The sequence below is a fragment of the Magnolia sinica genome, chromosome 9 (assembly GCF_029962835.1).
Source record: "Magnolia sinica isolate HGM2019 chromosome 9, MsV1, whole genome shotgun sequence".
Lineage (NCBI taxonomy): Eukaryota > Viridiplantae > Streptophyta > Magnoliopsida > Magnoliales > Magnoliaceae > Magnolia > Magnolia sinica.
In genome coordinates, this window is record NC_080581.1 from 26,969,387 (window position 1) to 26,981,425 (window position 12,039).

Here is a 12,039-nt window from a genome sequence, read left to right on the forward strand (position 1 = left end):
AAATATTCTTTGAAGCTTTTTAAATATGTTCGTATCTACAAATAGGCACCACACACACAGACATACACTTTTTTCAGAAGAGAGTTGACAATTAGTGTTTCTCATAAAACTCGATGATGCCATGGCAAAACGTCTCAAAGTGTATAATCATGGTCCTTGAAACCAGGTGTAGCTACAAGGATCTTCCACATGCAATCACACAATTCGAAGTCAACTAAACCACTTTAGCATCAATCCCTATACATCCTTAGCCAGATCATACATGACTTTGTATTGTATGCCAAAGTACCAAAGTCATGACACCCAATCTCATCATCCTATATGAAAAGGAGGGCACATAAGAGCACAAGGGTCACCTATGGGACAAACCGTTTGCAGAATATGCTGATTAGATCACATAAGGCATTAGTAGGTAAAAGGGTGCCAAAGTAGAGTCACTCAAAACACTCCGAGCATGTGGTCACTCACCCACACCACAAGGTGGAAATTAGGTATATGTTGTGTCTACAATGTGTTAATCCCTCTCTAAAGAGGTGCATGCATTGACTCAGCATAGTAGCTCCTGACTTTGTGACATACAGCCCATGACGCCAAGTATCAAGAGTCAAAGGTCCCTTCTCAAAAGAGGTCCAAGTATTGATCTCAGTAATTCCTAACCCCACTATCATTGCAAGCACCATTCGACTCATAGTCTCATACCCATGGTTTTAAATATTGATATCGTATCGGCTGACGGGCTTATCATATCTGTATTGGCCCACGTTGGAAAAAAAGATACCATATCGACCCGATATAGACCGTATCGACACCGATATCCCATACCCATATCGTTCAAACCGATAGGGGCTTAAATACCCCCAATTGGCCACCTTTTTTCAATTGTTTCCCCTTTTCTTTGTTCTCCTTTTGAAAAACAAGGTTTGAAACATCAAATCTAAGGATTGAAGGCCAGGTACCCAATTTGGAGAAGTTTCTTTTTTTGGAGAGGTGACAAAACTTTAATAGAAAAACTTGTGAAAAGTGAGAAAAGAATACAAAGATATGAAAAAACTGAAAAACAACCCTCCCGACATAGTCAGCCTATGCTGACTTGACAATGGAAACCCATTCCCCCAACAATTTCAAATCAAATCGAATGATCGAATCGTGCTTGATTTGGTTTTTTTTTTTTTTGTTTTTTTTTTTTTTTTGGCGTTTCTTCCATTTTTATTTTTTCAATTTATGGTGGAATTTCTGAAAAATAAAAATAAAAAAATAAAATTGAAAAAAACTTTTTTCTACTAATTGTTGTAATGATGCATGTAGTCTTTTAATAGTATGGATCTACATATTTCGCACATGCAATGATTAAATAATTTTTTCTCAACATTTTTTTTAAATTCTCGAGTTAAATATTTTGGGCATTTTCTGAAAATTTTACATTTTTCAAAAATAATTTTAGGAAAATGAAATGAATGTGGGATTTAGATAAATTTATGTTTGTTTGGAACATAGATCCACCAATTGCTGCTGGATTTAAATTATTTTTGTATTTCAGGCTATTTTGGCCAATTTTTAGGCTTTTTTTTTCTTTTTCTTTTTCTTTTTTTTTCTCAAAAGCAAATTGGGCCAAGGAAAATTAATCGTTGTTTGAACATAAATCTATATTATTTGGACATATATCTACCATATGAGCGGTAATTTTATTTTATTTTTTATGTATTTTCAACCATTTCATAATTTTTTGTAATTTCTTTTCAAAAATCAATTTAGAGAAATGGAAATATGGATGAAACAGTAAGATGAATACATTCGTTTTCACCTCTTCTTCATTTTTTTTTTAAATATTAAAGTTGGACCCAAAAAAAGTCAACATCACAGCTTACAATAGGTCACCCCAACATATAACAATTTTACCAATGAATGGTCCGATACACCATTGAGTATGGTTTTAAAAAATAATAGATTCCTGGTTATTTCATTTTTTTCTATTTTTCTAATATTTTTTTTGCAGGACAATTAACTACTTGCTCTAAAAGCTCGAACTGTTAGAGTATAGCGAATTAATCCCTTTATCTCATAGCCCAGGCCCCACATCTCATGGGTTAGGACCTCGGCCGAACCCTCCTCGTGGGCCCCAAATCACATGGGTACCGCCTCACACGGGCCTCCCACTCCGAGTATGTCCCCGCAACCCATGGGCTACCCCACTCAAGCCCGATGTGAAATGCGCATTAATCACCTCCGGTGAGGAGTCTCGAACACGAGACCTCCCCCGTGGGCCGCACCCACTACAAGTGTGCCCCTGCATCCCACAGGCGACCCCACTCTAGCCCGGTGTAAAAATGCCCCTGCATTAATCACCCCCGGTGAGGTGTCTTGAACACGAGACCTCCCGCTCTGATACCAATTTGATGCAGTACAATTAACCACTTGATCTAAAAGCTCAAACTGTTAGACTATGGCAAATTAATCCCTTTATCTCATAGCCCAGGCCCCACATCTCATGGGTTAGGACCAGTGTTTGCAATATCGATACTATCGGCCGATATTATCGGTATCACGGTCCAGCGATACGAAACCCTTCGAAAGATACAGAAAAATTGAAATTTTTTACAAAATACTTTGTATCGATCAAAATATCGTCAAATATCGTTCGATATCGCTAAATATTGTTCTAAATATCATGCGATATCAACGATACTATCACTTTTATTGGGATTTTATTACTTTTTTCAAGAAATTTGCTATACAACACCTACCAGGGCTACTGTAGCCAACTCCGGGATGTTGGGAGAGCATCATTATCCGAAAAAAAATGAAAGAAAAGAAAAAAGAAAAACTTTCAACGGTAGATTTCGATACCTGTAAAGAAGATCGCCCTGATTGGAAGCTGTTTGATGGGTCATTCGAATCGAAGCCTCTGATTTGGAGAGATTTGGGCGCGAAATCCGTCGAAATCCTCGAAATCATCAGCATTTAGGAGAGATTTTAGGGTTCCGGCGTTCCGGAACCCTCTCTGCTTCCAAAAAAAAAGGGCCCCGAGCCCTTATTTAGAGGAAGCGGACGGACTGGTGTATCGCACATCACCGACCAGGATGGTGTGTTGACGTCACCAAGTTATGTGGGTCCCATCATGAGGTATATGTTATATCCAAACCGTTTGTCCATTTGGCGAGCTCGTCGTAAGGCTCTAGCCAAAAAATAAGATAGATCCAAAGATCAAGTGGACCACACTGGAAAAAGCAGTGGGATATTGAACGTCTACCATTGAAACCCTTTTGGGGGTTACAAAAGTTTTGGATCGTATGATATTTGTTTTTCCTCTTCATCAAGGTCTTTGTGACCTCATGAACAGATTGGATGGAAAACAAACGTTATGGTGGACCCTACGAATGTTATAACGGTGAGAATCATTGTCCTCACTGCTATTTGTGGTGTGGTCCAATTGAGGTTTGGATGTGACTCATTTTTGGGCTCATGATCTCTCCAAATGGATGAACGGTGTGGATATAATAAATACATTATTGTGGGGCCCATGTAACTCTGATCTCCTTTGAACTGTTTGTACAACTCGAGGTGGACGATCGTCAGCGCTCGTCTTGGCTTCACATGAAGTTCATGCATTGGAAACTTAGGTGGGGTCCATCATGATGTTTGTGAGAAATCCACTCCGTCAATCTGTTTTTTGAGCACATTTTAAGACATAGGGCGATCCAAGACTCAAGTGGGCCGAAAACGTGAGGATTGAAGGTCCACAGTTGAAATATTTGTGGGGCCACAAGTTTTGAATCAGTCTAATATTTGGGTTTTCAATTCATCCTAGTAGTAATGACGTTATGAATGGTATGGATGGAATGTAAACATCACTATCAACCCAGGAAGGTTTCAACGGTAGGAATTTCCCTACCCACCTTTTTCTTTAGTGCGGCCCACTTGAGTCTTGGATCCTGCTCAATTTTTGCCTCAAGTCTTAAAATAAGCTCACAAAACTGATGGATGGAGTAGATTTCTCACAAACATCACGATGTGCCCCACTCCTGCGAAAGGATTTAGTAGGAAATTCGTGTCCCATCTTCGCACGACACTACCCATACCTCGCTGATGTGTGGTACAGCAGCCAATCCACACCCTCCATCCATTTTCATAAGTAATTTTAAGGCATGAGCCCAAAAAGGAGACAGATGTAAGATCAAGTGTACCACACGACAAGAAAATGTGGTGGCAATGATGTCCACCATTGAAGCTTTTTAGGGCCCACCGTAATGTTTATTTGCCATCAAATCTATTCATGAGGTTTGACAAACCTGGATGGGAAAACATAAATATTAGCTTTATTCAAAAAATTTATAGCCGCAAAAAAGTTCAATGGTGATCATTTAATGACCACTATTTTGTGTGGTGTGGTCCACCTCAGATTTGGATCTGTCTTATTTTTCGGCCCATGCCCTAAAATGATATGTTAAAATGAATTCCAATTGAGGTTTGGCTATGACTCATTTTCATACATATCTTTATACATTCATAAATGGTATGCATCATATTTAAATATATTTACCTTAGCTTAATCAGATAACGCATAACTTGGTACCTTATACAAAGGAAATTTATTATGTGCACTTCTTTTTTGATATTTTATAATTTAAAAGTGTGTATTAAGGTCTTTTTAAATAATCCCTGAAGTTTCATAAAACAATTCAACCATCTTACTAATGTTTCCCCATGTTTCCCAAAAAGTGCGATAAATTATGCGATACAAACGATATATCCCGTGCGATAACCGATATTTATTTGTATCCCAAGGTTGCGATACATTGCGCGATACTGATATTTCAAACACTGGTTAGGACCTCGGCCAAACCCCCTCGTGGGCCCTAAATCACATGGGTACCGCCTCGCACGGGCCACCTACCCCGAGTGTCCCCGCATCCCACAGGCTACCCCACTCGAGCCCGATGTGAAATGCGCGTTAATCACCCCCGGTGAGGAGTCTCGAACACGAGACCTCCCCCGTGGGCCGCACCCACCCCAAGTGTGGCCCTACATCCCACGGGCGACCCCACTCGAGCCCGGTGTGAAAATGCCCCTGCATTAAACTTTCACATTTTTTGAAAAAAAAAAAAATGTCCAATACAGGCTGGTATGGACTGATACAGACCCAATACCAATGCACAGCGCTATATCGTATCATTTTTTAGCCGGGCCGATATACTTTCCGATATCGATATTCAGAACCATGCCCGTACCCAATCATTCAAAGTTGTTTATTGTGTGGAGGAATAAAGCGCTAAAACACTAACGCATGAGAATCTCTTCTAAATATGCCCAACATATTAAGAATCTAACAATATAAATATAACTATGTTAGAGAAAAGCTCCCACCATTTCCAGATGGTCTTAGAACTCGTAGAGCTCAATCTTAATTCCATATATCTTTGATGCAGGACAACTAAACACTTGCTCTAAAAGCTCAAACTGATAGAGTGTGGCGAATCAATCCCTTTATCTCATAGCCCAGGCCCCACATCCCATGGATTAGGTCCTCAGTCAACCCCTCCTTGTGGGCCCCACATCACATGGGTTCTGCCTCACACGAGCCACCCGCCTCACACAAGTGGAGCCCAATGTGCCCCTGAATCCCACAGGCCACCCCACTCAAGCCCAATGTAAAAATACCCCTGCATTAATCACCCCCGGTGAAGAGTCTCTAATAAGAGACCTCCTGCTCTGGTACCACTTTGACGCAAGACAACTAACCCCTTGTTCTACAAGCTCGAACTGATAGAGCGTGGTGAATCAATCCCTTTACCTCATAGCCCGAGCCCCCACATCCCACAGGTTAGGTACTCGGCCGAACCCCCCTCGTACGCCCCACATCACATGGGTTCCGCCTCACACGGCCACCCGCCTCACTTAAGCCGCCCACCCCGAGTGTGCCCCTGCGTCTCATAGGCCACCCCACTTGAGCCCGTTGTGAAAATGCATCTGCACTAATCTTCCTACTTGAATATGTCTTTCATGAACGTCACATCTTTGTACTCTATCTCAATCCGCCTGTTATTTTCTTTCATGCACTAACATGTATTCCCTTAGAGTGGATTGGGTATCCAATAAAAATGCACTTGGTCTTCTCGTTCAACTTGCCTGATAAAGAGCAAGAATCAATTTGTGGCCTAGAGATCCCCAAGGGCATTGATCGCTAGAAGATGGTTTTCTTCTTCAAAACTAATTTGAAAGGAATTCTATTCAACACATTGTTGGAAGCAACACATTTCCACAAAAGACCATCAGTGGATCCACATGCGCCATCAACCATCTTACCCAAGGTATTCAAAAATGATTGCAGTAATAGTGGAAACCATTGCGCATTACAGGGTCAATGAAAAACTACCGATACAATTTTCTTTCTTTTTTTGAAAGGTAACACTACCAAGAAACCATGGATTACTCACACACTACACTATCCCTACCAACTCATCTAATGAGCAAGAGAGCCCATATCCATGATGGGCCTTTCTGACGTAAGGAAGGGTGTGAAATAACAATGAAGAAGATCATCGTCTTTATCAAGTAATCAAAAACTTGAATCCGCAAGGTACTTTCCTGAATCCACAAGAAAAAAAAAAAAGAGAAAACTCAAATATTTTTTTATTGAATAATGTTTAAGAATGTCCATCAACTCTCAATTACAACACTAATAAATAAAAAAATTAAACCCTAATTCCTAATTAATAGAATAGCAAAATTCTAACCCTAATAGAAGTTACCCAAAATAGTAAAACTCATCTAAAGCTTGATTTTCCAAAAATAGAAAGTCTAGATAAACTTTACTAGAGGAGTCCTAACATGGTTACAAGCAATTTCTAAAAAAGATGAAAAGCTAAAACTTTAAAATTAAGGAAATACTACAAAAATCGGAATTACTAAAAATAGTTTTTTTTTTTTTTTTTATAAAATCCCATTTTTTTAACTGGAACAGCTCGTTTTTTTTTTTTTTTTTTTTTTTTTTTTTTGCAAAACGGACTAACGCAACCCACTTTGTGGATCGGTTCACCTCGGATGGCCCGTTACAGTAAAGATTGATAGGTTGTGCGTCCTGTAACGATACTCGGATCAAAAGTTATGGCCAATATCTGTTTGGCCTTCCTTTGGCCCAACCTTACTAGGAATATATATATATATATGTGTGTGTGTGTGTGTGTGTGTGCGCGTGTGTGTGTGTGTGCGCGCGAGCGCGCCTACACCAGTCCCCTCCACTTGGAAAAAAACTTGTCCTCGAGTTATTCAACAAACTCGGCTCATGATACTCATACCGGTCTACTATAATGAAATTCCATGACATCTACATGTCCTCGAGAGGATCAACAACATAGGCGTCGATCTTCTTATTCATTTGCTTTTTATATTTCCCAGTCAAAAACCTCTCCTTACGCAGGGTAACTAGGTCCACCATGTTTTCTACCTCATCACTCTTAACCGGTAACTTAGGCAAAGGGACCAAGTCAAGTGTGTGTTTCGAAACACGATTATGCACAACCTCGAATGAGGACTTGCTAGTGGATCAATTCTGTATGTTATTGAAAATGAATTCCACCTGAGAAAGAGCACTATCCCGCATGGGGGGCAATTCGTCGAGAAGTTTATCGGGCATAATTCCATCAGAATACTACAAGACCAATTTCAACTTCTCTATGATGTCCATGGATTCTACTTCCTTTTCTTCTACAACTAATGCATTGATCTCCCACGTCTCCTTAGATTTTTTTTTCGATCTCCAGAATGTTTGTGGGTTTTACTTCTTTTCCCTTTTCTAATGCATTGATCTCCCCCATCTCATCAAATTCTTTGATGAAATATTGTACAGTTACAGGAGACTGCTCATCCACTTTAGAAGTCTTGGGTTGGTAATCCATACTCATAGGGGCGAAGATAATCTTTCTACCATCTTTGACAAAAATAAAAATATTATCCGGACCTCTATGCATGGTACCACGATCATACTACTATGATCAACCAAGTAACATATGACAAGCTTCCATATCAATCACGTCACACACTACTTCATCCTTATAATATTTATTGATTGAGAAAGGAATACGACATCATTAAGTTACTTTTGCCTCACTGACCTCCTTGATCCATCCAATCATGTATGGAGAGGGGTGATATTCAATCTCTAGTTGCAGCTTTTCCACCATAAGCTTTAACATGATATTATCACCACTTCCACCATCTATAATCACATCACAAACCCTTTTGTGCACGGTGCACCTCGTTCGAAAGATTTGTCATTGTAGATCTATCTTATCATTCAGCGTATGCAACAACTTCCTCACGATCAGAGTGGTGGCTTGTAATTCACAACTTAAGCATGGTGGCCTACGTTTCATCACCGGTGTCGCACCATAAACATGATGATCGAGAGCTCCATCACCAATTTCATGTTGCTCACCATTACAAACACAGGCCCGTTCGGAAACTTTCGTCATGTGGTCGATCGATGCTTGCAGTTCTTGCATGGATCGCACATTCTCCCATTGCACCACCCCCAATGACACCTCAAACACCCCTACTGTCAACGGTAGGGGTGCACATTTAACCGGTAGAACCGTAGAACCGGACCGGAACCGACCAAACGGTCCGGTTTGGTCCGGTTCTAGAGTTCACCGGTTCCGGTTCCGGTTCCAAAAATCAAAGAACCGGTGACGTCGGTTCGGTTCTCGGTTTGGGGGTATGTAGAACCGAACCGAACCGTGAACCGATCCGTAGAACCAAACCGTGAATCCGATCCGTAGAACCGAACCGTGGAACCGAACCTTGAACCGAACCGATGTATTTTTGCATACTTTATAATTATTTTCTCTAGAATAATTATTTTCGTAAATGTATTTTTGAACACCTTATACAACATCTAAACCATTCATCAAATGGACCACAACATAGATGGACATGGGCTTGCAATTGGGCTGGATTATAAAAAGCCAAGAACCGTGGAACCGAACCGGTTTTAACAGTTCGGTTCTAGGGTGCCAACGGTTCGGTTCCGGTTCCAAATTTCCTAGAACCGTTAGGAACGGTTCGGTTCCGATTTCACCCCAAAACCGGACCAAACCGAACCGTGTGCACCCCTAGTCAAAGGATAATCTCCTAGAGCACTGTCCATGGGATTGTTGCCCGAACCTTGGTTAAATGTCATTAAGTCGAGGAAAAGCCTCGCTCTGATACCAACTGATGCAGAGAACAGTGTAAAATATAATGAAGACATAACCATCTTCCTCAAGTAGTCAAAACCTTGAATCCGCAAAGTAGTTTCTTGAATCCAAAAGAAAAAAAAAAAAAAAGATAAAACTCAGACATTTTTTAATTGAATGATGTTTAATAATGTCCATCAACTCTCGATTACATCACTAATAAATAAAAAAATTAAACCCTACTTCTTAATAACCAAAAATAGCAAAATTTTGACCCTAATAGAAGCTACCCAAAATAGTAAAACTTATCTAAAGCCTAATTTGCCAAAAATAGAAAGTCTAGATAAACCTTACTAGAGGAGTAGATAAAAACTATGGAATCTAAAACTAGAACTCCCAGTTAACAAATATCTGAAAAATAGAAAACTACCTAAATAAGAAATTATTTGAATAAGAAGAGTTTAAGATTACTTCTTGCCTAATATAAAGATATCAAAGGAAATTACCTAATGTAGAGATTTAAAAGAAATAGAAAGTGAGAATATTTCCTAATGTAAAGATTTGCCTAAAAATGAAAAGTGGGTCATTTCTTGGGTTATGCACGTGTGGGATGTGGGGCAATTGCATCAACCTTGCTGCCTCTTGAAACAGTTTCCTCATTACAGTTTCCTCATTGTCTACCCTGACATACAATATTCACAAAGAAGCAAATCTACTTTAGTTAGAGCTCTTAACAATCCATCTCGTGCCAATCTGTCCATTCTATCTATATCCATCTCCCCCAATCCATTTCTTTCTTTCTTTCCCGTACGCAAAACCTTAACTAAGCCTTTCCTCTTTCCCATAACCAAACTCATCCGCAAAACCCATCCATCCCTCTTTCCCATACCCAAACTCATCCCCAATACCCATCAATCCCTCTTTCCCATCTTAAAACCCTAACATTCTCCTTTTATAATTCCAAAAAGAAAAAGAAAAACATCGTTTGTTTGATATTTTCCCCGTGATACAGATCTACATGCAATCACAATCTAACAATTTGTATTCGTTGTCATAGCAATTGGCAATCATCGTGGCCAGATCTGCTTGTTTAAGGGTTTTGTGGCCAGATCTGCCAAACTATATCTGGTGATTTGGATCTGCAATCTGTATCAGATTCATTAACTCTAACATTGCATGCCCACGAGGACTTCTACAGTCCTACGATGGTGGGTAATCATCATGATGGCTTGATATCAATGATGCAACAATAGATGGAAAGGCTACGAGCATGGTAATGACCATGAGACCTACCTAGGGTCTCGGCAGCTTCTACATCCTAGGCAAGGACCATGGGCATCTAATGACCCTCATTATGACTACCCTAACTATGCTGAAGGAATCCAACTTCTTACACAGAGAATCCAACAAGGCAAGTGAAAATTAAGCTTAAAGAACTCAGTGGTACCATCGACCCAAATGTTTTCCAGACAGGTGAATCTCTTGGAGCTTGAATATTGAGAAGTTTGAGAAAGTGCTATCTCTTAGAATGTTTGCAATTGTTGCATGTGTTGCCTCTTCAATCTTTGCATTTGTTGCTAAGCATTTTCATCAAATTGCATTCCGATGCTTCCGGCTGCAACACCACCCCTTCAGTAATGCTGTCAATGGGGTCAGGCCTGGGGTCAGTTTCAGCCTGGATTTTGACCTATTTGGACCGGGTTTTTAGGCCAGGTCCATTCAAATTTTGATTTTGCATGGTCCAGGCCTGACCCATTGACAAGCCCGCCCTTCGGACAATCTTATCCATCTGGCTCTTGATCCGAATCCGAATAATTGGATAGCCAAGATTGTTTGACAGAGTAGATTGCCACTCTTTCACCCATCCACAGTTAGGCCCACCCAGTGAACAGCCCAGATCATTGAGGTTGCACCTGCCTATACAGAACACTGGTCCACTTAAAAACACCATCAGCTCAGGCAGGAGCATTGAGAAGTGCCTCCATCCAAGTTAATCATTCAAACAGAAGTTTCTCCAAAAGGGATCGATTCGGCAAATTTCATCATCGAGAATTCAAAAGCCAATAAGCATAAAAGCAGTGAGTAAAGTAAGAAGTACCTTATCCATGTTGCAGATGACGAAGGCAAGGGAAGTGGTGACAACGACCTTATACCGCTGCGGCAGACGCTGCCACGGCGCCCATTTCCATCCATCATTCCTTTTGCTACTGCTGCTGTCGTCGAGCAAGCTTCCGTTATCCTCTTCCAGAATCGGATTCTTCTCGTCGAGAGCACTGTCGGCCGTTCCTAGACCGCTGAGGATTCTACTTCTTTCTTCATCTGAAAGAACCTCTCCTTTGCCCTTGCTAACCGAAAGAATCGTAAATCCAGAGGATCGTCGTTGGCAGGAAAAGAGATGGGAAGATTTGTGGTGGTGGTGGAGAGTGTTAGGAGAAGAGATGGGATTTCTTGTATGAGGCGAGAGAGATCTCATAAGGAAATTCGACGCCATGCCTAGTGTTTTACAAGAAGACTCTCTCTCTCTCTCTCTCTCTCTCTCTCTCAATCAAATGAGAATAACGAAGAAAGGAGAGAGAGGAGAGGGCGTTGAGTGTTGAGGCTTTTATCATGGAGGAGTTATTTGATACTCCGGCAGTGTGTGACGCTTGACACGCAGGCATTTATAAATGGTACACGTGGCAGGTACTAATCCTAAGAAATTAAACTGGCTAAATTGTTGAAACCGCTGTCGTTAAGTTACATCATATACATTAGGTTCGTTGAACAATCGTAGCCTCTGATTACTGGACACTTATCTTTTGAAATAAGACTATTGGATGTTTTTCATTTTTAACCGTCTAATAAATGTAAAGAAATCTGATATATAAAT

At 40.4% G+C, this 12,039-nt stretch overlaps 1 protein-coding gene across 6 annotated transcripts in view; it reads right to left on the bottom strand.

Annotated features, from left to right (window-relative positions):
* LOC131254759 (probable anion transporter 5, chloroplastic) overlaps positions 1-11,732 on the bottom strand; it is an 89,302-nt gene extending 77,570 nt beyond the window's left edge. For 2 of the 6 annotated variants that reach the window (XR_009175844.1, XM_058255482.1), the window contains exon 1: positions 11,269-11,732. Coding sequence is in view for 4 of the 6 variants with exons in the window: in XM_058255482.1 (XP_058111465.1) it covers positions 11,269-11,661 (393 nt within the window). In the remaining 2 variants the exon portion in view is untranslated. The remainder of the gene's footprint in view (positions 1-11,268) is intronic. The other 4 variants (XM_058255480.1, XM_058255481.1, XM_058255484.1 and 1 more) reach the window with 3 other exon arrangements.
* Between the last annotated feature and the right edge of the window lie 307 nt (positions 11,733-12,039).